Below are 24,856 nucleotides of genomic sequence, written 5' to 3' on the forward strand. Positions count from 1 at the left end.
TCACTTTCTTATATTGATTAATGTTTCTTATACCGATTAATGTATGCACTGCGAACTTGAACAAAAGAGCCAAACACAGACCAACACATCCCGAACACAAACCAGCACAACCCTAAACGACATAAACTCTATAAACACTTTAAACTCTGCAAACCCTGACTTAATCATCCCAGTGCATCAAACGGTAAGTATGGTAAGTCTTTTCACGTGACCTGTGTCACATGCGCACACCATATTCGAGCGTTGAAGGCAAACCCCATTTCTACTCCAGCTACAATGGCCGACAGATACTCGTTTTCGTTAACCACATTTTCGCCCAGGTATGTTTCGCGTCCTCCTGTTTTCCCGTTCCTACTAACAACCACAGCGGAAAATTGGTGCAGATTGAATATGCGTTGAACGCAGTCAAACAAGGTGTCACCACCATCGGAATCAAGTCCGCCAGCGGAATTGTTCTTGCCACAGAAAGAAAGGCCAACTCGAATTTGTTGAAAAACGACTGCAACAACAAGGTCGAGATGATCACGCCCGACATTGCCATGACGTATTCGGGAATGGGCCCCGACTTTCGTGTTCTTGTCGACAGAGCTAGAAAGTTGGCCCACACAAACTACAAGCGCATTTACAACGAGTACCCGCCAGTCAAGATCATGGTGCAGGAGCTTGCCATGGTGATGCAAGAGTCGACGCAATCGGGCGGAATCCGGCCGTTTGGCGTGTCTTTGCTTGTGGGTGGATACGACCAGCATTCGGAGAAATTCCAGTTGTACCAGGTGGATCCTTCCGGCAGTTATTTCCCGTGGAAGGCCACGGCGATCGGCAAAACAGCAGTGCTGGCCAAGACGTTTTTGGAGAAGCGCTGGAACGAAGACTTGGAGTTGGAGGATGTGATCCACGTGGCGCTTTTGGCGTTGAAGGAGTCAGTGGATGGCGAGTTGACAGGCGAGAACTTGGACATCTGCGTCATCAGCGACCCCCAGGACCACATGTTGGGTTTTCTGGGCACAGACGTGTCGGGGCCTCGTGTCAAGAAGCTTACGGCGGAGGAGATCAACGACAGACTAGAGGCGTTGTGAGCAGAATGAAAGTTAGAGCGTACTTCAATAAATACTTGGTGTGGAAGGTGTAGACGAAGGAGGGCTGAGGAGAGGTTGGTTATTAAGTTGGAGAGATTGGAGTAATTTAGTTGGTACTGGAAATCTATAGTGTGTTCGTAGATGGACACACGATAGTTCTCGTCGGAGATGTAAATATCGCCATTACTCGACAGTCGATCAGGATTGCTTCGATAAGACTGGTAATGTTACATACATCTTTGTTATCGCAGCGAAAGGTCGAAAGACTAGGTGGAGTAGATTGAGAATAACATTCATGGAAGAGAGTTATGGAGGTTAATAAAAGTTTGAACGGCCCAGACCCATTCAAAGACACCTGAGTCGGCGAGAGCTTCGAACTGCCTTATACTTGATTATTTCGCTGTCTAACGTTGAATTCCCCATTTTGGGTCTTCCATATTAGATTGCCTTCACCTGTTCATTTATAACTTATAGAGCAGGTTTGATTTCGAAAGCCTATTTCCGGGTATAGCTATTGATCAAAAACTCGAAGTTGTTTCTGTTACTTAGACTGTCGTTGTATCTCACTGTTCGCTATACACTTGTACGCCTAATGAAGATTGACCAGCGATCCTCACAAGAATTGTCGTCGTATTTCCACTAGAACAATCAAATGGAATTGCCGAATTTAAATGCATAGATATCAGAAAGTAGCTGACTCAGGAAATGACCCTAAACGTATGTGGTCTATCTGGAAACCCATAATACTGCCTCAATTTTCGGCCCAAATATGCTTCAATCTTCGGCCCATATATCACTTGGAAAGCGGTCGCGAGACATACCACGGCGAGTAAAGCAAAGAAGCCCAATATTGGGATAGAAATGCCGCTGATTGTTTTTCTTCTGTTGTATTTATCGAGATTGTCTGAAAGAATCAAAGTGTCTCCCTCTTTCAAAATGTGCTTGATCGTCACAGTCATATTGGCAATTGCTGATGGCGACGAGCCTTTCGCTTGAATTAAAACATTGATTTCTTTGGGGATATTGCCAAAATAGGTCTCGAATGCCCTTTCGCTGGCCTCCTTTACAGATAATTTCTCGTTGAAAACAAAGCGAAGGCGGTCTGAAGACGTTTTATATTTTGATTTATCCCAGATCTTGAACTCGACTTCGACTGGTATCATTGATTGGTCAACGGAGTCAAGTTTTTCTGGAGAATTGTCTTTCTCATGGTCCAAAAGACCTTTTTTCGATTCTTGGGACATTTATGACAAAAGAAGATAAGAAGTTGAGCATTCACCCCAGATACTGTCATGCCGGATGTGACACCTTGATGCAGCAACGTCAAACTCCATGCACACCTTGGCTTCTTGCTGGTACATCAGACATCCATCCATTTGTATCACTGAAGGCCTCAGACAGACTTGTACTGGACTGAGGATCTTCAAAGCAAATGGGTTAGACATATCAATTAAGCAGTGTTTGGTTAGAATATATCGGGAAGTGGTGATCCTTAGAGAGAAATCGTCCTAGAAAAATAGGTGATCTTATTTGAAAAAGATCCACAAGAAGTAACCTTTCAAGAATTGAGGAGAACAGGTATTCCCCCCACTACTCCTCAGTACTTCTCAATACCAAATAGGTATTGTTGGTGTCATTTCTTGATGATGGGATAGAGAATAACTAATGAGCAATATGAAGTACATAGTAGGTGGTTGTCAACACCGGATAAATAAGGACGTAGAGATACAGAGACACTGTGAATTGAATGAGTTGTATATTAAAGGATGGATAGAAAAAATTCTAAGAATTCTATTCAGCCATTGTGTAAGTCGCTTTCATATTTGGAGTTCTGGAACTACTAACGTGGCGACATACATTGATAGAAGTAAACTTAGGAATACGGAGGCGGTAGAAAAGCCAGTTTCATTAGCCGCATTCTGTATGATTTCTATTGCATGCTCTTTTGATTGTGAAGCATCCAGCTTCGTGTCAGCATGTCCAATATTAGAAATGTCCTCAGATGGAAGTTTTGGCAAGATTGGTGTACATCTCTGGGTCTTCGATATGGACATAAGTCACTTAAAAAGAGTTTCACCGAGACGTTTTAATTATTGAAAAGCCACACACTTCTTCAGCTTTGGGACTTTGGTCTCTTTGAACGAGATAGAACATAGATCGATAGAGCGGTTGCCCCGACTATAATACCAATCACGATGGCTAAGTCAATAAAGGATCCAATTGCACGTCTTCTTGTGTAACGCTGGCGATCATCGTAAAGAACCAAAACATCGTCATTTTTGAAGAAATGGCCGATTTGAGCATCTTTATCGACAATTGATGATAACTTAGAATCTCTTCTTTTCATGAATATGTCAATTTCGTCAGGGACACAGCCAGAAGTCTTTTGAAAAGCTTGTTCCGCCGCCTCTTGTATCGATAGATTCCCACTCAAAGCAAGACGGGCATGAACTGGAAACGAGCCGAATTTCTTTCTATCATATACCCGGAATTCAACTTCAAGAGACACTATAGGCCCATCTTCAGAATAAGGAGGACATTTTGGGCCGTTTCGGAGATCCTCGAGATCCAAAAGCCCTTCCTGGGATTCTCTGTAGGACATGGAAGAAAGAAAAGATATGAAGAACCCTCAGTTTCTCGGATACAGTCTTATCTCATTTTCCCCTTTGGAGCAATGATACCAAATAATCATTGGAACAATAAAGAATGATGGGTCTTGAAAAAGATTTGCTGGGAGGCCATTTATCATCATACTGCTACATATATGGTTACAATTTCTACAGTAGACATCCGCCCGGTTACAACCTAATGCCAAAAGATTAAAGATTTGATGAAAGTTCATAGAAGACCAAAAGTTTGTCGTTCATGCTCTGAATTTAAGAAGACGTAGCAAGAATGTAGATACTATAGAAAAATTTAGGTGTTAGAGAAGAGCTTCCTTCGAATCCAAACACCTCATTATGGTAACTGAGCAATGCTGTGTTTCCTTCTTTCGAGTAAACGGATAGTATGAATGACTTGGTCAATCGACATGAGTTGAAAGCGAATTTTTGACTCGAAAAGACCAGCTTAGAGTCCACGTTGCCTTTTAGTCCACGTTGCCTTACTACAGGTTAAAGTGGCCCTTCAAGATAAAAACCAGATAAAGAAAGATGCATAACCCCACTATCAGAGCAATTGATGTGGCCAACCAAATAACGGCACAGATGCGTATCCTCATTCTGTGTCCCTTTAAACTATCTAGAAGTACCAAAATATCATATTCTTTGACAATATCCTTAACCTTCCCATCCACGTTGGCAATGGCCGAAAACGCACTGGAATCTTTTCTTCTAATGAACACTCCAAAGTCTGTTGGAAGACAGCCAAAAGTATCTAGGAATGTTTTTTTACTGGCTTCTTCCACGGACGTATTCTCGTCGAGAACAAGACGAACAAATTTTGAAGAGGGGATGAATCTCCATATCTTGAATTCCACTTCAAGCGGTATCATATAGAGAACAGAGGATATTTTGGGGCATCTTGGATATTTTCGAGTTCCAAAGGCCCTTCTTCTGACTCTCTTGGTGCATTAGAGAGTAGTCAAAGATAAGAAACCTCAGTATTTAACTCCAGATACAGAGTCTACACTAAAATACCAAAAAGTAATACACCCCAAGAAGAGTAGGATATTTTGCCAGACAAATATCAGGAGTAATATATTAATATACAATTGCGTGAGTGCTCGGAAATAAGAAAAGCCATCACATCTTAAATAGTACAGTCTCCCCAATAACCACATCGTAGAAAGATTCATTATATGGATTCATACTTTTAGACTCCACTTCTGAGAAATCAAAGTTGCTCCTCAAAAATTATACCGGGATACTCTTTGGAGTTGTATTACTATTGTAATGGGCATCGTAAATTCAACAAATCCAGTCTATTGATCGTATACTAGCCTGAAATCAGAGGACCCACAATTCTCTTTCAAGTTCCTAATCGTCATTACACTCGAACAAGGTTGGTAAGAACATAGATAGTTTTAAACAATTGCGATTTAGATAGGGAACGAGGAGCTTCGTCAGATCCAAATACCTCACTTCATGGTTTATGGTGCGTTGATTCCTTAGAGTTTGGATGCTTTCTTTCAGTATAAGTTGAAAGGGGAGACATTGTTGACTGGATAAGACCTGCTTATAGTCCGCTGATATTGTCTTTTACTCCTTAGTGACTGTCTTCCGACTCATTGGAGTGGCCTTGGTCAGTCTGAGATAAAGATGTGTAAAGGATAACGAACAGTACCACTAAAACAGCCAATGAGGCAGCCAAGGTAATGAGACCACATATGAGCATCCTTGTCATGTACCCCCTAAAACTATCTAGAAGAACCAAAATATCATCTTCCTTGACGAGGTGCTTGATCTTTACATTCATGTCCACAATCGTCGACAACACATCGGAATCTTTTCTTCTAATGAGCACACGGCGGTCTTTTGGAAGAGAATGGAGGGTCTCTAGGAAAGCCTTTTCACTAGCCTCCTCCACGGTCGTATTCTCGTTGAGGACAAGACGAACAAGTTTTGAAGACGAGCCGAGTCTTTTCCACATCTGGAATTCCACTTCAAGGCTCATCATGGGATCATTAGGATATAGAGGATATTCTGGGACATTTTGAAAGTGTTCGAGTTCTAAAAGTCCTTCCTGGGACTCTCTTGACGCCATGAAAAAGAATGCCAGATAAGAAATCTCAACATCGACCCAAATACAGTCTACGATAAAACATAGGAAGGAACACACCCAATTAAATTAACAATAACATAAAAACATAGAGTAGAACATTCTAAGAAAACATATTGACTAAACATACTACCATAATAATGTAAATCGTTGAAAACAAAAGAGCCATCGCACAAGTAAGTCAGAACTGTCTTCGCCCTAGCAAATCGCCTATAGAATCCAAACATTCACATCCTAGTTGAACTAAAGTGGAAACAACCTTCTATGTGGTGGATTTTATATTTCTTGGACCTCAGTACCGTAAAACTTCTCAAAATTTGCTTCTCAAGTTACTCAAGTTTGCTTCTCCGTATTTTAAATTCCTTCTGACAATTCGTTCTTGGTGGCGTTTTCAATGACCTGTTGTTAGTCTCGATATGATGAAAAAAATTTATCTAAGATCCATGATCTTCGCATCTGTTGTACTGTCCTCTGTAAAATATATTGGCAAACAAACCAAAGACCTAAGTGGGCCTGCCCACTAAATGTTCCACAAGCTTCATAATAATCATAGTTTGAGTAACCAGATGTGGCAGAACATTCAATAAGTAAGGAGGCGTCGCTCAATAACTAAATTGTAAAGATGGCAATGAGACCGAAGAACCCAAATATGATGGCAAATATCACAGACACCACAATACAGACTCTTCTGTTCTGTTTTTTCATGTAGCCCTTGTGATTATCAGAAAGGACCAAGATTTCATCCTCTTTAAAGAGGTGCTTGAGTTTAACTTCCTTATCGAGAATTGCCCGCAGAAAGTGGGTTTCTTTTTCTTCAATGGACAGATAAATTTCTGCCGGAGCACAGTTAAAAGCCTTTTGGAATGCCCTTTCAGCAACTTCTTCCACAGTCGAATTCTCGTTGAAGACAAAACGGGCAGATGTTGGAGCCGAGCCGAATTTTTCTTCGTCACAGATCTCGAATTTTACTTCGATAGACATCATAGGTTCCTCTTCGGAGTAAGGAGGACATTTTGGTCCGTTTTGGAAATCCTCAAGTTCCAATAGCCCTTCTTGGGATTCTCTGTGGGACATTTATGAGATGAGAAGACCGACCCCTCAGTTTCTCAGATACAGTTTCTCAGATACAGTTTCTTAGATACAGTTTCTTAGATACAGTCTTGGCCCTTTTTCTGCTTAGAGAAAATGGACTGAGACAAAGGAGCATAGGTCTTGAAAAACATAATACCGGGAGGCTATTTGGCGTCATAATACTGCCTTGGAATTGCTACAGCAGGCATAGTAAATTCAATAATTTTAGTTTATGCTTTTGATTTAAGCTAAATGCCAAAAGTTTAAACAGGATGATGAAGATTCATAGCACCTGAACTTTTCTCGCATATGTACCAGGACGGAAAATTAGGCCTGGCATTGTGACTTAATTTGTGATTGGGTCTTAGAGAAGAACTTTCCTCGAACACAACCTCATTATTGTGGCTCAGCAATGCTGTGGTTCCTCTTTCATGTAAACGGATAGTTATGCCTATTGGTATGAGATCATAGCGTTTTTTTGACTCGATAAGACCTGACATTGCCTTTTAGTATTCATTGACTGTATAACAGAAGAAAGTGTCCCTTAAAAATAAATATCAGATAAAGAAAGATGCACAGCCCCACTATAACAGCTATTCCACTGTAACAGCAATTGATATTCAAAAAAGGGCACAGATGCGTATTCTTACTCCGTGTCCCCTCAAACTATCTAGAAGAACCAAAATATTATCTTCTTTGACAATGTCCTTAACCTTCATCCGCATTGGCAATGGCCGAAAACGCATTGGAATCTTTTCTTCTGGGACTCTCTTGGTGACTTTAAAGAGAATGTCAAAGATAGAAACCTCTGCACTAACGCAGATACAATATACAATGAAAAATAGAGAAGGAATACACCCAATAGTATTAACGATACCATCAAAAAAAAGAGTAGAACATTTCAAGAAAAGATATTAACAAACATTATGACTACGATTTGGTGGATGATAGAAAACCGAAAGAGCTATCGGACAAGTTCAAACTGTCTTCCTCATAGCAAATCGCCTACAGAATCCAAACATTCACATCCAAGTTGAACTAAAGTGGAAACAAACCTTTTGTGTGGTGAATTTAGTACTTGTAGAGCGTCAATACCATAAAGCTTTTCAATAATTTGCATCTCAAGGGTTTGTTACATATGTTCGTTTCGTAATCTACGTGCCACTTCACCTATAAACACGGCAAATAATAGATAAATGCAGGCAGCTCTCACACAGATCTTAATATACCATTGTCTGTTCTGTTTTTTTATGTAGCCCTTGTAATTATCAGAAAGGACCAATATATCATCCTCTTGAAAGAGGTGCTTGATTTTAATTTCCTTATCGACAATGGCCGTTTTATTCAAAACGGGTCCTTCCCTTTTTTCAATGGACAGGTGAATTTCTGTCGGAGCACAATTAAAAGCCTTTTGGAATACCCTTTCAGCAGCTTCTTCCACAGTTGAATTCTCGTTGAAGGCAAAGCGGGCTAATGTTGGAGCCGAGCTGTACTTTTTCACATCATATATCTTGAATCTTACATCGATGGACATCATAGGTTCATCTTCGGGGCAAGCAGGGCATTTTGGGCCTTTTTGGGGATCCTCAAGTTCCAAGAGGCCCTCTTGGGATTTTCTGAGAGACATAGAAAAGGAAGTGAGAGATAAGAACCCTCAACTTTACTCAGATACAGTCTGATTTCTACTTTGGAGAGAATTGTACCGGATAAGTTATTTAAACAGAAGAGCATAGGTCCTCAAAAACATAGTATCGGAAGGCTATTTGAGAAGGACACCCAATAGTATTAATGACATCATACAAACATAGAGTAAAACATTTCAAGAATACATATTGACTAATCGTAGTATTATTATGTAAATGGTTGAAAACCAACACAACCATCGCACAGTTCGAACTGTCTTCTCTATAGCAAATCGCTAGTAGTAAATTCAAACATTCACCTCCTAATCGAAAAGAAACCGGTGGATTTTATACTTCTACACTTCAATACCGTAAGCTTCTCGACAATTTGCCTCTCAAGGAGTTGCTACTCAAGTTCGCTTTTCCAGTTTTCAAAATGCTTTCTCAACATTGGTCTCTTGTTGACGGTTTCAATACCATGTTGTTGGCTTCGATGAAGGCTGAGATGAAATTTTAGTTACGATCCATGATCTTTAATTTAAATTCCATGATCTTTTATCCATGATTCTTCGACCGCATCTGTCTTATTGTTCTCTGTAGATTCTAGTAGCACGGAATCAAAACCCTAAGTGGGCCTGCCCACTAAATGCTCCACAAGACTTCATAATAATCATAGTTTGAGTAACCAGGTCTGACAGAGCATCCATTAAGTGAGGCGCCGCTCGTCTTATGACACGACCAGACGGTAAAACCCATATATGATGACACCCAAGAATACAAACATGACACCGACACAAATAAAGGCTTTTCTCTCCTCATTTTTCATGAAGCCGTTGAAATTATCAGAAAGGACCAAGATGTCATCCTCTTTAAAGAGGTGCTTGATTTTAATTTCCTTATCGGCAATCACCGTTCTTTGAAGAGCGGGTCCGTCTTTTTTTCCAATGGACAGATCGATTTTTGCCGGAACACAGCTAAAAGCCTTTTGGAATGCCTTTTCAGCAACTTCTTCCACAGTTGAATTCTCGTTGAAGGCAAAACGGGTAGATGTTGGAGCCGAGCTGTACTTTTCTTCGTCACAGATCTCGAATGTTACTTCGATGGGCATCAAAGGTTCCTCTTCGGAGTAAGGAGGACATTTTGGGCCGTTTTGGAAATCCTCAAGTTCCAATAGCCCTTCTTGGGATTCTCTGTGGGACATGGTAAAGAAGATGAAGATAAGGGGGGCATCATAATCTCTCAGAAAAATCACGCACATACACAGTGACGGAAAATAAATAAACTAAAGGATAACAACAACTAAGAGAAATTAGGAGAAACAGTCTCCACGACGAATTTACTAATATTAATCCAAGATTATAAAATAGTTTATAGTATAGCCTTTGTGAGAAAGCTAGATCCACCACACAAAAGAGTAAGCAGGTCCACCCAATAATTAAAAATGCTTTGGGTTCCTAGCTGCTACTAGTTGAACAGGGAAATACAGTATGGATGTTTGTATAGGCTCCAGGCTCCATACGGGCTTATCAAAACGTTGACAGGTCATTTCTGAAGGGTCATAGTCTTTGATTTATGGGTTGAATAAGTTCGTCTGTCTGATCAGATGAAAGGGTCACTGGCAGCTTCGTAGTTTGACTTCCATCCTAACCATCACGATACTTCTGAAACTTTAATTGGTAAGCATATCTTCGAAGGGTCTGAAGATGACACTATCTGATCCACAGGCTCAGAATTGAAAAGTATTCATCAAATCAATAAGTTGGCATCAACAGAATCAACTGTTGACATCGATAAGCTGACATCAATAAGCTGACATCAATAAGCTCACATCAATAAGTTGGCAAATCAAGTGGCAATCAAGTGGCAATCAAGTGGCAATCAGGCGGCAATCAGGCGGCCTTGCTCGATTTGTGTTTACCGAATTTTATGGACAAAACGGGTATACTCATTCCACCAATGAAAATGAGGACAGCCATGATAGAGTAGTAGAATGTCTGCCTTCTGTTGTAGGCCTTAAGATTGTCAGAAAGAACAACGGTCTCAATCTCTTGCAAAAGGGTTTTAATTTTCACACTCTTGTCGACAATCAATGGCCCAGATTTTTTCCCTTGAACAGAAATATTCAAATCCTTGGGAACACTGCCAAAAGTCTCCTTAAACGCCCTTTCACCAGCTTCTTCCACAGATAGATTCTCAGTGAAGACAAAGCGAACACGATCTGAAGATGTTTTGAACTTTGATTTATCCCATATCAGGAACTTCACCTGAAAGGGCATCATAGGTTCATCATCTGAATAGCTTGGAGACATGTTGTTCTCAAATTCAAGAGACCCTTTTTGGATTCCCTCTGACATGAAAAGAGTATATCAGATAAGTAATTGAGCATTTCCCCCATACAGTGACATGCGAATGAAGACATTAGAGTAACCACTGACATGAAACGAATTGGCCCAAGTTTTGGTGGATGTTAAAGGACAAATGCTAACTCAGTCATTGTGTATGTCGATTTCGTATTTAACGCTGAAATCGTATTTGAATGCTGAATTTATCAAGTTGACTACTAATGATTGTAGTTAAAATCATAAAGCCTGCTTCCATTGAATATACACAAATTTATGGCTTGACATGCTCATTTAAGTATGGAGTATCCAGCTCCGTGTCAATATGTCCAATGATAGAAATCTGGGTGGATAGACTTGCCAAAAACACCGCTGAAACAATATGTTACCAATGCCTTGGTCACCAATAATCACGTCTATACTTCAGGAGAAAATATACCATAACATCCACTACCAATATAGCAGCAGCGATGATAGAGAAAGCAACAGTGTCGGAAACATTTTCACTTGTGCTGAAATGCTCAGAATCATCTGAAAAATGAAAATATCATCCTCTTTGAACAAGTGGACTATTTTAACATCTTTATCGACGATTTTTGAGACCCTAGAATCTCGTCCTTTCACTGACATATCAATCTTGTCGGGAACACGACCAGAAGTCTTTTCGAAAGCCTGTACTGTCGCCTCTTGCACCGACAAATTCCCACTTAAGGCAACTCGAACCTGAGATGGAATCGTGCCATATTTGTCCGTATCATATATCCTAAATTCCACTTCAAGGGGCATTATAGGATCATCGGAATAAGGAAGGTATTTTGGGTCATTTTGAAGATCCTTGCGTTCCAAAAGATATTCTTGTGATGCTCTCAGTGACATGAGAAAGAAGAGGAAGATAAGAAACTGAGCATGTGTGGATACAGTCTACGTTGTTCCGAAAGCACCAAATGAAACAGCAGAGATATTGGAATCCATATGAAAGATCGAGTAATGCAATTTCCAGGAGAGTATTTTAAAAAATATTATATGAGCTAGTATACAATGTCGTGGAAAACCAAGAGAGCCAGTAGACAAATCAGAGGCCAGTACAATATGGAAATCGATTCATAGTAGATCCCAAAATTTCACGAGAGTCAAATGGAAGGAAGCTCCTTTGTAGACGAAGTATCTTCTTAGTCTTCAATTCTGTGAAGGTTCTCAGCCTTGCTTTTCATGAGTTGAAACATTTTCTTACTACAATCCTCGGTTGTGACTTCGATACCTCTTGTTGGCCTCGATAAAAATATGGATATATTTCATAATCACTAAAAGGCCCCCTTTAGATTGGTTCATCCAAACACGGTTGTTTGAAAATATTTTGGCTATTCATCGAACTGGCCAAAATTGTATTATGGACTTCACGGAGTCATAAAGTCATTGTTATTAGTAATTTAGTGGCAGCGAATGTTCTTCCACCTTCATATGAATCATGCTTTGAGTATCCAGCTTCGACAGCACATCCAACGTCGAAGAAAAGCGGTATTTGTCAATCTACTGCAGCTAAAATTATGAAAACGAGACCGATTAGCAATGCAACAAGAGACACCATAAGAGACATTATAAGCAAAGTATTACAGTTATTTCTTCTCTGGTAGGCCTTGAGATTATCTGAAACCGCCAACGTCTCATTCTTCTTGAAAAGGTGCTTGATCTTCAGATTCGCATTGGCAATTGCCGATGGCAGCGAACTTCTTGATTCGATGGATGCATGTATTTCTTTGGGAATACTTCCGAAAGTGTCCTTGAAAGCTTTTTCGCCGGCCTCCTCTACAGATAAATTTTCGTTGAAGAAAAAGAGTATGCGGTCTGAAGATGTTTTGAACTTTGAAGTATCCCCTATCTTGAATCTCACTTCAAGGGGCATCAAAGATTCATCTTCGGAGTAAGGAGGACATTTTGGGGCGTTTTGGAAATCCTCAAGTTCCAAGAGGCCTTCTTGGGATTCTCTGTGGGACATAAAGAGGAGTAGATAAGTCTCAGGATTTTGGCCAAGATACAGTCTCCGCTAATTTCTGCAAAGGAATAAATTGGAACAGGGATTACACTATTGATGATGAAAAAAGGTTATTTGAGCTAGATTGAACTTATAATTTAATGTAAGTAAACGAGTTGCTTTGTATCTGGAGTCTTCTGATTAAGTACTGAATGAACCTGATTTATATTTTATCTTTATTCTTTCATTTTGATCGTTCATAGTACAAATCAGTTTTCTTTACGATTCTCTATTGATGAGCTGCATTGATGTCTTGATTCACAGTTCGTAGAATATTCAAATCTAGCCAGTGTATGAAGATTTTTTGCATTCCATTAGTTCTTACCATTACTATAGCAGCAATAGTCATCATTTTGCATTACATCATGGATCAAATGTAGGAAAGCTAAGTAATCATAGAATACCAATGCATAGTTACTTCATATTTAAAGATCGAATTATTGTATTTGTATCTCAATTTAATGGTATTCTTCTTACCTTTGGGACGTCTTGATCTTTATTCCAATTCGAGTTTGGACATACAGAAAACACATATTTCAACGAAGACAGTTCAGAAAACTAAACAAAACAGAGTATCTTTCAGGAAGCTGACGAATCGATCTCTGAACTTTTCAACGCTGCTCTCAGCCAATTGGAAGTGAAGCACAATCTTCTGTGATTAAAGTATCTTCAGATCAAAAAAATCTGAGTTCTCTTTGATTGATATTTTAAATCAAGCACCGCAGACCAAAGTTAGACCCGATATAGGAAAAATTGGAAAATTGTTCAAAGTGTTTGATGTTCTGAAAAGATATGCTTCTCTGTGCGTTATCGACTGCGAAATGATAACCAGACCAAACAACATAAATATAAAGAACATCAACAACACACAACAAAACATCATAACAAAAAGACAAAAAACAAAAGAAAATAAATAACATAAACAAAATAAACATGAGCCACCCACCCAAACCAACACAAATCACGTTCCAGCAAATACCATAATGCAATGGCAGAAGCCGCGTCACGTGCGCCGATGCCCCCAGAAAAAAGCGAGATGAGCATCTTTCTTTCCACCAACATGGCCAAACACAAAGGAGGAAAAAGGAGATCGCAAAACAAGGTTTTGGATGCGTTCCAGCTTGCGGAAAAGGCCGCCGGCCGGGGAAAAGCCGATATTTCCGACAACGAAGACTCCGATTTGCGCATCGCCGATGGCGTGATGGATGCCCGCAAATTTTTGAAAGACCAGGACTATCTGGACTTGGAGGACGAAGAGTTGGACTCGGACGAGGCTTTAGGGTCAGAAGACGAGTACGACGTGCTCAACTCGAAGTTTTCGCAGACGATCCGTGATGGCAACGAAGACGACGAAGGCTATTCTAGTATAGACGAGCTGGAGTTGGTGACGTTATCGCAGGCGTGGGACATGGACGACGCCGACAGCAGAAGCACGGGAAAGAAAAACGACATTGTGTTGGACGAGGCCGAGAGTGGGAGCGAAGAGGAAAGCGAAGAAGAAAGCGAAAGCGAAGAAAGTGAGAGTGAAGAAAGCGAAGAGGAAAGCGACATTGACAGCGACATTTTCGGCCAAGACGACGAGGAAGTCGACCTTACTGCCGTTTCTGCGGCCGTGCGGGCGAAAATGCCCCGCCAGTCCCACCACAAGAAACTTGTCTCCGAAACAACGGCCGAAAACGAGTTCAGTGTGCCTACACGAGGTGCCAAGCTCTCTCTTGCCGAGATGATGGGCGTGGCGGAAGCAGAGGCTCCGCTAGTTAGTGAGGCGCCAGCCCTTGCGGTTCCGCTTCCCAAACGGATCCAGCAGCGCCACGATAGAAAAGCTGCGTACGAAATCACGAAAAAAGAGGTTTCTCGTTGGCAGGCCACTGTGAAGGCACTTGGCGAAGCAGACCATTTGGAGTTCCCGTTGGCACCTGTAGGCCCTGGAGACGAAGAGGAGGAAATGGATGCCGAGGATCAAGTGGAGGCCCTTCGGTTTGTCTCTGAGACCAAGGAAAAATCTGCGCTCGAAGAGAAAGTGAACAGTGTTCTTGCTGCGGGTGCCTTGTTGGACGAGTCAAAGGAGGCCACGTTCGAACAAATGGCCGCCGCCAAGCTCTCAAAAGAAGACATGTTCAAGCGCACACAAGAGCTCCGGCGCATGAGAGAGCTCATGTTCCGAGACGAGCAGAGAGCCCGGCGGATCAAGAAGATCAAGTCGAAGCAGTTCCGCAAGATCCGCAAGCGCGAGAGATTGCGGGATGCTGAGTTGATGGACGAGGCAGGCTTGGACGAGTCTGGCTCCGACGCCGAAGACCACGACATGAAACGGGCCGAAGAAAGAATGTCGCTTCGTCACAAGACCCAGTCGAAGTGGGCCAAGAGCATGATCCGCGCAGGCATCACCAAAGACGCTTCGACCCGTGCCGAACTCGAGGAAATGCTTCGGACTGGAGAAAAGTTGCGGACCAAGCAGTTGGGCTACGAGAACGGCGACCAGAGCGACTCTGGCGTGTCAGATATCGAAAAGGAGTACGAGCAAGACGAAGACGATCTGGAGGAGCGCACAAAGTTGGGCAAGGGAGTGTTGGCCATGGATTTCATGAAGGCGGCCGAAGAAAGGAAACGCAAGGAGAACATGCGGGAAATACAGCTGTTGCGGGATACCGACGGCTTTTCTGTCGAGGAAAAGACCTCGGTCAACGTGCTCAAGAATGCGGGTCGCCGTGTTTATTCGCCTAGCGTTGCGGCCGAAAAGGAAGAGATGGAAGAGGTGGAAGAAGACGTTTTGGCCGATCTTCGTGACGACGAGGAAAGAAACTTGACGAACCAAATGAAAAAGGGAAAGAAGGAAAAAGAGAACGAGGACGAGGACGAGGACGAGCAGACCTCCAGACTTGAGACAGAGGAGTTCACTGGCTTTGACGATTCCGATTCGGAAACAGAGGTTCATGTTGGATCTCAGTCTCAGTCTTTATCTGGAAAGTCTGGAAATTCTGGAAAGTCTGGCAATTCCCGGGCATATAAATCCGACTCTGTCTCTCGCAAGAGATCCCACTCCGATGACGAGGAGAACCCATGGTTGGCCGAAACGGAAACCACTGCCAAATCGAACAAATTCCACACCATCACAGACGAATCGTCCCGAATGGCCAAAGCAGGCAACAAAATCGCCAAGCACGCCAAAAAAGGAAAGAAGTCGGCTGACACTTTTATCGATACCGACGCCGTGCTAGAAATGTCGGGCGATGTGCATGACGACGACAATGCCATGTTCCGCCAGCAGAACTTGATTGAAGAAGCGTTTGCCGGCGACGACGTGATGGCTGAGTTCGAAGAAGAAAAACAGGCGGTGATCGAAAATGAAGGCGACAAGATCCAGGACTTGACGTTGCCCGGATGGGGCGATTGGGCCGGAAGCGAAAAGCCCCGGGCTCCAAAGAAGAAGATCGTGCGGAAGATCGACGGCGTGGTCCAAAAGGACAAGAGAAGGGACAAGGACTTGAAGAACGTCATCATCAACGAGTCGGTCAACAAGAAAAACTTGCGTTACCAGTCTGCCAGCGTGCCATATCCATACAAGCTGAAGGAAGAGTACGAGAGGGCATTGCGGATGCCTTTGGGCGAAGAATGGACATCCAGAGCGACACATCAAAGATCGACGCTCCCACGTGTGATTGTGAAGCAGGGTGTGGTTGTGGACCCATTGAAGATGCCGTTCAAGTAGCATAGCCATAGCATATATCGTATAGATCAGGAGAAGTATTTTCAGAGAACTTATTGTGAAGAGTAGTAGTGTAAGATCAGAGAAATCATTGGACAAGAGAAGTTATTTAAAGAGAAATTATTGTAAAGGTCAGAGAACAGATCAGAGACTTATTGTAAAGATAAGAGAATTTGTTTTAATGATCAGAGAGCTTATTTTAAAGATCAGAGAACTATCGTACAGACCATGGAGAACTGGGAAGTTGAAGCTACTGTGTAATACTGACACAAGTTTGAGCTAATGATAAGTTTCTGAACACTTGGCATATGGAACTTGAAACTCAGCTGACAGTGAATGTTCATGATTTATCAACGGCTAACATAACCTCGGATTACGATAGAAGAAAATGGACGGCAGCCACGGAAGATGGCATACAGAAAGAAACAGGTTCGACTCGGTCTGATGACTAAATGAATTCAACAATAGCGGAATACTCAAAGGACAGTATAACATGTTCCTTCAGATTAAGTATTAGTAGATATGGTTACAAACTAATTTCAGCAATTTGTCCTCAAGCACATCTTTGATGCTACAATCTGTCTGGACATAGTGGAATCTATTTAACATACTTGGATATCCATGATCAACAGTCTCGAAAATCACTCAAGCAAAAGACCGTTACGTACCATCCAGGCCCTTCCACTCAAGAAAACACCGTGTGGGTCCATTTCACGGCGAACCTCGTTGAACTTGACCAAGTTTTCGCCAAACCACTTTTTCATGACAGGGTCGAAACCAAGCATGGAGTAGGAAGTCTTTCCGCCGTACTGCAACTGGCCCTGCAAGTCCAAGTCGTTTTCGTGCTCGCCGTGCAAACCAATAAAGTTCTTTGCCCAGTGGGGTTTTCCGTCGGCACGAGACATGACATGCTCAAAGGTCTCAAACCAGCGGTGGGTCTCCAGGTTGAAGCCAAACGGACGGTACATGGTGGCGTTGATGAAGACAGACAACTGTTCGTTGGAGACCTTGTCCAAGTCGGGCTCGAACTTGCGGAGAGGCGAGTTGTCCAAGTACGGTCTCAAGCTGTTGCCCGGAATAGGGCCCGCACTCAAACGGGACCGGCTCTTCAACCATTCCTGCGAAGGGTACAACGACGGCTTGCCCTCGGCGTCCTCGTAAGGCTTTTCCGAGTACGTGACGTTGGAACAACGCACTTCGATCGGAGCATGGACGAAAAAGTCGCCCTTTTCTGCCGCCTGGCGGATCTTCTCGTCCAACACCGTCAAGATCTCCACGCCGTTGTCGAGCGGCGCCGACCACTCGTTGACAAACTGCGAGAACAAACAGTCCATGTTGAGCCCTTCCACGGAATTCTGCACGGCCACATCGCCACTGCCCAAGGTCTCAACATTGCCGTACTGCTGGCGGAACACAAACCGCTCGACCCACGGCGTGATGCGGGGCGCAATGTTCACCAGCACCCACAAGAGCGCCTCGTAGAAGAAACGGCCCAATGGAGTGCCATACCAAGATTGCCGGGGCTCAGACAAACTGTCGTCACTTTTCGCTGCCCGCCAGCACACACAGCTGCCCGAGTAGGGGAACCACCACACGCGGATGAACTCGGAGTCGAGCCAGATGCGGTCCCACTCGCGCAACAACGTTGAGAACCGGATGATCTCCTGCTTGGACTTGATGGTGTACTGGGGAACAGCACGGAGGGTCACCTGGGTGATGATGCCGACCTTTCCCAACGACAACAACGCGGCCTTGAAGAGCTGTGGCTTCTCCACCGACGAACACGTAATCAATTGGCCCTCGGAGTTGGCCACGACTAAAGAAACAACCTGTTGCGACACAAGACCATGGTATGGCGACAGGCCGTGTGTGCCGGTCGAGATGAGTCCGGCAATCGACTGGTCGCTGATGGAGCCCAAGTTCTGGATCGCCAACTTGTGTTTCTTCAAGTACTCGTTCAACTGGAAAATGCGGATTCCCGCCTCAACTGTCAAGTCGACAAACTTGACTTCGGGGCCGCTTTCGCCGGGGCCGAAAAACTCTTTTTCCTCCAAAACACGGTCGAACTTGTCCAAGTTGCACAACCACTCGGACGTCATGGTCAAGTCCGAGGGCGAATGGCCCGATCCCACGGTCATGATGGTTTTCTTGTGAAGCGCCGCCTGGCGAATCAACTCTTGGATTTCCTCCACGGTGGAAGGCTGGAAAATCGCCTGTGGCTTGCATTGGAAGGTGCCGGCCCAAGTACGATGCACCACTTTGGTGCTGAGAAACAGAGCCACCGATTCGGGAACTGACATGGTGGAGGCGATACCATGAGACAAAGACGTTGTGCGCATTTATTAGAGCCGGTCCCGTTAGGAGGGGTGGAGGCCGGGCACGGAGAATGACGAAATCGGAGAATGGACAACGACTCGATTTAAATCTGCCGTTTCTTCGACTGGGTGTCTCTATTTATACCCGACAAGGATTTGTCTCCTCCTCTTTACGGGCTAGCTGGTGGGTATGCAGTATGATTGCCTTGCACTTGGTTGCTGGGCTTTCGCATGTCCAAAGATATGCAAAGTGCATTTGAACATGCATGCGGAGCCAACGTCCATCTTAGCGACCTTGCATTTACGCCTTCGGCGATAACACGGCGCATCTGATTGTAGTTGCTTTCGTTTATCGATATTGAGTTTTATCGATATTGAGTTTTATCGATACTGAGTTTTATCGAAGTACTGGGTTTTATCAAAGTATTGGGTTTTATCAAAGTACTAGTCTTATCTTTGGTGGATACCTCTCTTAACGGAATTGGCGCCACAGTTTCCAGCAGTAAGTCACAGATCAAGTAGGACGGTAATTCTGAAGCATGTAACGCCATTGAGTCTGTACATTTTTCGAGAATAGTCATTATGTCTCTAATTCCCAGTCCTTGCGTGTACTTCCTCCAATGGTTTCATAGTAGGTGAAAGGTCAACATGCGAGTCTTCAGAAGAATCGTATTTCTTATAGCTGATGGCTGGTGTGATAAATTCTTGAACGTACAGGGGGAAGCACTTTCATAGAGGGAATTTGCTTTGCAATGTTCTAGATTCAACTCATGGCGAAGCGTATCATAGAATCTTGTTGAGGTAACATTCATGAAACGGTAACAATTCATGAAACCTTGCAAAGACGTTATATACTGAGCTGGTAATAATTACGACTGCGTGTTCTCGTGGCTAAGACTTCAATCAGGACCAGAAAGACAACAAATTGACAAAGTACTACATTTAGATGTGGCAGCCCTCCAAATCGAAGTTTTCAATTACCTTCGAATGTGAAGCCTAACTATCACCGCCTGGCATTGTTGAGTACTGATTTCAAATTCTTCTTCATAGATAGACTTTTTATGTATTGGTTGTACTTTCGATTGCTTCATCAAAGCGATTTTTTAGACCCCAGTTACGATGATCAAGGTTAATCAAGATGATTCTGAAAGCAACTGCAAGTACCAATGACCAAAAACGAAAAAGTCAAATAACTGACTCAAAGAATCAAATTGCCTTTTTTCTTTCGTTTCCTTTCTGCCTTATGCTTCTGTCCCAGACTGGTGTGTGCACGACGCGATATCTCACTACGCTATCATCCAAACTTTACTCTTCTGTTCCAATTCTTTGCTTTTCCTTTATTTTCACGTTTTTCTCTTTTCTCCATGTCCCGCCGTTCCCGCAAATCGGACGACGATTCAAAACCTTCGGATGAAAGCGCCGATATAGACGACCAAGAAGAAGTTACCCGTTGTGTCTGCGGAAATGACGAGTTGGCGGCTATAGACAGCAGCGTGTCGTCTTTGCTTCAACAAGAATACCACATTAAGGTGGACACGGGGCTTTTCATCCAATGCGATCTGTGCCTGGTTTGGCAGCACGGTTACTGTGTTGGGCTATTTACAAGTGAAGATGTTCCGGACAAGTACTGGTGTGAAGAGTGCAAGCCCGATCTCCACAGAGAAGTGGCAGCAGCGGATGGCAAAAGAACTCTTTACCGCCCGGTGAACGACAGCCGAAAAAAACTAATTGCAGCCAGTACAGTGGAGCTGCCGGCGCCAGAACGGGCCGATTCGGCCAGCGCCCCAGAACGGCCTGTGCGTCTGCGCAGCCGCCGCAGCCCGCCAGAAGCGTCGCCAGAGGCTGCGGGGAGCGACACAAATACACGCCAGGCACGCAAGGAGCGCCGCCACGATGACCATGACGAGCAGCTCCAGCAGGCACTCCGCGAAAGCCGCAGCTCTGACAGAGCCGCCGACCAGGGCGCCAACCTGGCGGCTGCTGAGCTGGAAGAAGCGGACGAGGGTCGGCCCGGGCGCAAAAGACCGCGTCCGCGGCCCAAGCTGCGGCCCAAGGACGATAAAACCAGCGAAGCTTCAAAGGACGAGCTTTTGAGCCAGCAATCCCGACCGCGGTTTGTCAATGCCCAAAGCACAATTTATGAGTTGCGGAAGCGTACAGGCGCCATCCTCGAGTGGCTCGGGCGCACGCAGATGGAATTGGAGGAAGAACGCAGCGCTCCGCTGTTTGATGAGAATTTGCGGTTGATGGAGCGCTTGACAGAGAAGATTCTTGCGTGGGAGCAGCGCTTCGGGAAGTATGCCCCATAGTGGCGTGCCCCATAATAGTAGCTAACGCTAGTTTTATTTGGATGTCCAGCTAATTGGAAAACAGTGAAAGAACAGTTGGGACGTTGGTTCTTTACTCATTCTATTTCCTACCTGGAAATGCTAGGACTCTACGACTGTTACTACTCGTACTATCGTGCCTTTGCCTATGGACGTGACCTAAAAAGCGGCCAAAGACTCAGCGAGTGATTGTCGGCACATTGCATTACTGCCATGACATCTCTTTAGATGCATTTCTCGGTGCTTTTTCACTCTACCATCTCGCACATGCGCTCAAGCCACAGCGAACTGTCCAAGAGGCTGTCTCCACCAATCACATAGCTGATTCCCGATCTCATGCGTGACATTTCGTGGATCAAACGTGCCTCTTCATATGTGGCTCCGCCTTTGAAGTAGACCACAACATGTTGCGGAGCCACGCCCGCCGCGCCACCATATTGCTTGTTGACGGTGTCTGGCACCAACAAAGACAACGACGACGGCGTTTTTATGTGGCCTGTGACATGACCCAACGTTTCGTGTAACGGAGGGATGTATTGCATAAAGATGTTGTCGGTTTTGGGCATTGAGGCCGAACGCGGTCTATTTGTGGGGTTGAAAAGCAGCTGGATCTTGATTTTGTTCTGCGTGAAAAGCTTGGCAATGTTGTTGTTATTGTTGTTTGTGGAGTTATCGTTGGTGTGTTCGTCGCGGAGATTCTTTGCTCCAGCACCGAATACGCGGTTGAAGTTGGCCACAAGAGAGAAATACCTCGCTGGAGGAGGCGGGTTTGTGAGTGTTGGATCACGCAAAAGTGACACGAGCGGCTCCATGTCGCCAGTAGGGAACTTTGCCGTATAGAGCAAAAGCAACTTGACTTTGTTTTCGGCGGAAACGGCCACGTCACGTAGAACTTGTAGCAATTTCGAGCGGATGGCGTTGTGGTTGTCCAAACCACACACGATAGTCTGCTGTAGCTCGCCTACAGCCCACAAGCTTTGCGCCGAGATCTGCTTGTCGATCTCGCTGATAATATTCAAGTGCTTGAGAATGTTGGCCGACAACTTTTTGAACTCGGGGAACCGCGTCAAGAGTTTTTTCAACTCGGCAAGGTCTTGCGTCTGGAGACTGGTGGCCAGCTGCTTGGTCTGCCGCTTGTACGAGTCCACATACTGCTGGAACTTGTCTGTCAAGTCGCCGTAGTTCAAGTACATGGCGTCGCGGAAGAAATCGTCCTTTTCCGAGAGCGTGAGCTGTTCGCCCGATTCCGGGAGCGTCACAACGTTCTTCTCGATGCCAATGAGCTCGTGGATCATCGACTGGTAGGTCCACGGCGTGACCAACGGAGTGATGGGATCGCTTTTGCGGTCCAAAATCACCAACACAGGCGCGCTGTCGCAGGTGCGGTTCAAGTCGTCGAAAAGGTTGTTGTTGGAGTTCGAGTTGATGTGGTAGAGCATCTCGGAGGCAAGCCGCTTGGCCACCAACAGCTGGGGCTCGTACCGGATGGCCGGGCACTTTTTCACCAGCAAAAGAAGGCTCAGAAGACTGGCCGCCTCGTGCACGGTGCTGTTAGCGCCAGCCTCGACCGCCACCTGGAACAAGTTGTCGTTGACCACCGAGTAGTCCAGGAAAACCTCCACCACCAGCCGCACGACCTCGTTTTCGTCGGCACGGGCCAATTTCTCAATGTCGTTCTTGCTGGCGCTGTTGCTGAAGAAAACCAGGTACTGGCTGTAGTGGGGCAGGCGCAACTCGGCGCTGAGCATGGCAAGCAGCTCTTTTTCGGGCTTGATGAAAACCACACAGTTGAGGTGGCGCATGGGGCTGAGCAGGTGCTGTTTGTCGAGCATCTCGACCAAAATCACCTCCTGCTGGAGGAGCTGCGACTGGGTGTAGCACATGGAGATGATGGGCATGGTGAAACGGTCCACAAGGAGTACCTGGGCCTTGGCGGCAGAAAGCGTTTTGTTTTGGGCGAAAAGCCGCTCGAAGTAGACGCCTGTGACGTGGGTGAGGCTGAGCGACATGGTTGATTGTAGATTAGAGGATGATAGTGGATTGACGGATTGACGGATTGGATTGTGGTTTGGTGGTTAGATTGACGGATTGGTAGATTGGATTGACGATTGACGGGTTGGTAGGGTAGATGCTGTCTTGACAATAGGTAATCTGATGAATTGAGAATTGACTTATTGACGGATTGACTGGCTGAAGACTATATTACTGGAGTTGTCCCTTTGATTTTCAAGACCGATCAGTTAATCTAAGCACAAGAAGTTCTGGATTATCTGTGCGGATCTAACTTCGCACTCACTTCGCACTAATCTAAATTCGCATGGAGTTCAGGCCAGTATAATCAGACAGTTTAAGTCAAGCCAATCAACAATCAACAATCAACTGATCAACAATCAAGCAATCAACTGATCAACAATCAAGCAATCAACTGATCAACAATCAAGCAATCAACTGATCAACAATCAACTAACTTCCTTTTTGACTAATATCAAGTAGCTCGACCAAACTACCCAGGGAAGACTGCATGAATAATAGGCAAGCCTATTCATTCGATTGTGATCTCCCAGATTTCGAGTCATGGGAATTTGCTTAAATCAAGGTCTCTTCGCTTCGTAATGGCGAACGTCTTCCTTATCTTGTCAGTTCTTTGTTCGAATTGTTTCGTGGACTCATCAATTAATACTCTAACCATCACTCAAAGTAAGCGATGAAATTCATTCGAGCGAAGAGCTACGCTATTCAAGCTACCGTTCAATTTAGCTCATGCTAGCTTGAACAATGTCTCTATCTGTTGGTGGAGCAACTGATGCTTATGTAATCTTGTCCCATGTTATAAAGCAACTATGTTGTATAACGATGTAGAATATCGGGTACTGTGTCTTTTGAATAATGATTGCAGAAGTTGGCGTAGAGGGTACTTTGGAAGGTATATTCCAGAGATAATGAGGGGAGATTCTGCTCGAGAAATGACTTGGAATCACTTTTATATCTAGAAAAGCTGCATTGCATGAGACTCAGAATCCTCACTATGTCGACGTAAGCCTTGATGAATGAGGAGCATAAAGATTGCTTAACAGAGAAGGAGATTCAGCTAGCACGTCACTATATAAAATAGTCTCAGAGGAGGTACACGAACTCAAGAGTCGCTTGTAATACTGTGTTCGCCATAGGAGTACAAATCGAGCTTGAAAACCAAATGATTGTTAAACGAAGTCTGGACGATATGAATGCGCTGAAGAATTAGGTGATAGCTCAAATTAAGGCGTTCATGGATAAAGCAGATCAATCTCAGATGAGTTATTATGGCATCTGAAAGAGGAAAGTATGCAATGCCCTAGAGGTCTGAATAAATCGTTTGGAGCAATTGTATCTCAAAAATATTCCAATTTGAAGGTTATTTCCTTCAAACTAGCGAGAAAGGAGTATCATTCAAATGAGCTAAAGTCAAAGTTGTTTCCCTGGAAGCCACTAGACACATCGAATTTGTTAGTTCCGTTATCCTCCAAATCAGAAAGGTCCAGATATCTCGCCATTTCTAGCATTTAATTTTTGGTAATGCAATTCAAGCATCATGATCGCCAATAGCAACTTGAGCAAGAGAAACTAGAATTTCTATCCACGTGAATGCGTCGGGCTGCTTCTAAATGAAAGCCAA

The 24,856-nt window shown here is 44.1% G+C and overlaps 14 protein-coding genes across 14 annotated transcripts; 3 read left to right on the plus strand and 11 right to left on the minus strand. All coding sequences in view use genetic code 12, as the record gives it.

Annotated features, from left to right (window-relative positions):
- Positions 1-221: 221 nt before the first annotated feature.
- On the plus strand, positions 222-1,076 carry PRE8 (proteasome core particle subunit alpha 2; the record flags this gene model as incomplete). Its single annotated transcript, XM_002618688.2, has 1 exon — positions 222-1,076. One exon carries the CDS (start codon positions 222-224, stop codon positions 1,074-1,076), a length of 855 nt encoding a protein of 284 aa, XP_002618734.2.
- A 698-nt stretch (positions 1,077-1,774) lies between these two features.
- FOB63_001236 (uncharacterized protein) lies at positions 1,775-2,320 on the minus strand (the record flags this gene model as incomplete). The annotated part of the gene is made up of 1 exon (XM_002618687.2): positions 1,775-2,320. The coding sequence occupies one exon, from the start codon at positions 2,318-2,320 to the stop codon at positions 1,775-1,777; it is 546 nt and encodes a 181-aa protein (XP_002618733.2).
- Positions 2,321-3,189: 869 nt separating this feature from the next.
- On the minus strand, positions 3,190-3,678 carry FOB63_001237 (uncharacterized protein; the record flags this gene model as incomplete). The annotated part of the gene is made up of 1 exon (XM_002618686.2): positions 3,190-3,678. One exon carries the CDS (start codon positions 3,676-3,678, stop codon positions 3,190-3,192), a length of 489 nt encoding a protein of 162 aa, XP_002618732.2.
- Positions 3,679-5,282: 1,604 nt separating this feature from the next.
- On the minus strand, positions 5,283-5,780 carry FOB63_001238 (uncharacterized protein; the record flags this gene model as incomplete). Its single annotated transcript, XM_002618683.2, has 1 exon — positions 5,283-5,780. One exon carries the CDS (start codon positions 5,778-5,780, stop codon positions 5,283-5,285), a length of 498 nt encoding a protein of 165 aa, XP_002618729.2.
- A 624-nt stretch (positions 5,781-6,404) lies between these two features.
- Positions 6,405-6,869, minus strand: FOB63_001239 (uncharacterized protein; the record flags this gene model as incomplete). Its single annotated transcript, XM_002618682.2, has 1 exon — positions 6,405-6,869. The coding sequence occupies one exon, from the start codon at positions 6,867-6,869 to the stop codon at positions 6,405-6,407; it is 465 nt and encodes a 154-aa protein (XP_002618728.2).
- Positions 6,870-7,998: 1,129 nt separating this feature from the next.
- Positions 7,999-8,493, minus strand: FOB63_001240 (uncharacterized protein; the record flags this gene model as incomplete). Its single annotated transcript, XM_066102146.1, has 1 exon — positions 7,999-8,493. The coding sequence occupies one exon, from the start codon at positions 8,491-8,493 to the stop codon at positions 7,999-8,001; it is 495 nt and encodes a 164-aa protein (XP_065958447.1).
- A 722-nt stretch (positions 8,494-9,215) lies between these two features.
- On the minus strand, positions 9,216-9,689 carry FOB63_001241 (uncharacterized protein; the record flags this gene model as incomplete). Its single annotated transcript, XM_002618681.2, has 1 exon — positions 9,216-9,689. One exon carries the CDS (start codon positions 9,687-9,689, stop codon positions 9,216-9,218), a length of 474 nt encoding a protein of 157 aa, XP_002618727.2.
- A 688-nt stretch (positions 9,690-10,377) lies between these two features.
- FOB63_001242 (uncharacterized protein) lies at positions 10,378-10,842 on the minus strand (the record flags this gene model as incomplete). The annotated part of the gene is made up of 1 exon (XM_002618680.2): positions 10,378-10,842. The coding sequence occupies one exon, from the start codon at positions 10,840-10,842 to the stop codon at positions 10,378-10,380; it is 465 nt and encodes a 154-aa protein (XP_002618726.2).
- Positions 10,843-11,277: 435 nt separating this feature from the next.
- On the minus strand, positions 11,278-11,703 carry FOB63_001243 (uncharacterized protein; the record flags this gene model as incomplete). Its single annotated transcript, XM_066102147.1, has 1 exon — positions 11,278-11,703. One exon carries the CDS (start codon positions 11,701-11,703, stop codon positions 11,278-11,280), a length of 426 nt encoding a protein of 141 aa, XP_065958448.1.
- A 646-nt stretch (positions 11,704-12,349) lies between these two features.
- FOB63_001244 (uncharacterized protein) lies at positions 12,350-12,820 on the minus strand (the record flags this gene model as incomplete). The annotated part of the gene is made up of 1 exon (XM_002618679.2): positions 12,350-12,820. One exon carries the CDS (start codon positions 12,818-12,820, stop codon positions 12,350-12,352), a length of 471 nt encoding a protein of 156 aa, XP_002618725.1.
- A 1,024-nt stretch (positions 12,821-13,844) lies between these two features.
- FOB63_001245 (uncharacterized protein) lies at positions 13,845-16,565 on the plus strand (the record flags this gene model as incomplete). The annotated part of the gene is made up of 1 exon (XM_002618678.2): positions 13,845-16,565. The coding sequence occupies one exon, from the start codon at positions 13,845-13,847 to the stop codon at positions 16,563-16,565; it is 2,721 nt and encodes a 906-aa protein (XP_002618724.2).
- Positions 16,566-17,203: 638 nt separating this feature from the next.
- ALO1 (D-arabinono-1,4-lactone oxidase) lies at positions 17,204-18,901 on the minus strand (the record flags this gene model as incomplete). The annotated part of the gene is made up of 1 exon (XM_002618677.2): positions 17,204-18,901. One exon carries the CDS (start codon positions 18,899-18,901, stop codon positions 17,204-17,206), a length of 1,698 nt encoding a protein of 565 aa, XP_002618723.2.
- A 1,340-nt stretch (positions 18,902-20,241) lies between these two features.
- Positions 20,242-21,186, plus strand: FOB63_001247 (uncharacterized protein; the record flags this gene model as incomplete). The annotated part of the gene is made up of 1 exon (XM_002618676.2): positions 20,242-21,186. One exon carries the CDS (start codon positions 20,242-20,244, stop codon positions 21,184-21,186), a length of 945 nt encoding a protein of 314 aa, XP_002618722.1.
- A 266-nt stretch (positions 21,187-21,452) lies between these two features.
- On the minus strand, positions 21,453-23,213 carry FOB63_001248 (uncharacterized protein; the record flags this gene model as incomplete). The annotated part of the gene is made up of 1 exon (XM_002618675.2): positions 21,453-23,213. The coding sequence occupies one exon, from the start codon at positions 23,211-23,213 to the stop codon at positions 21,453-21,455; it is 1,761 nt and encodes a 586-aa protein (XP_002618721.2).
- Positions 23,214-24,856: the final 1,643 nt, after the last annotated feature.

Source organism: Clavispora lusitaniae (genome assembly GCF_014636115.1).
Source record: "Clavispora lusitaniae strain FDAARGOS_655 chromosome Unknown tig00000038_pilon, whole genome shotgun sequence".
NCBI lineage: Eukaryota > Fungi > Ascomycota > Pichiomycetes > Serinales > Metschnikowiaceae > Clavispora > Clavispora lusitaniae.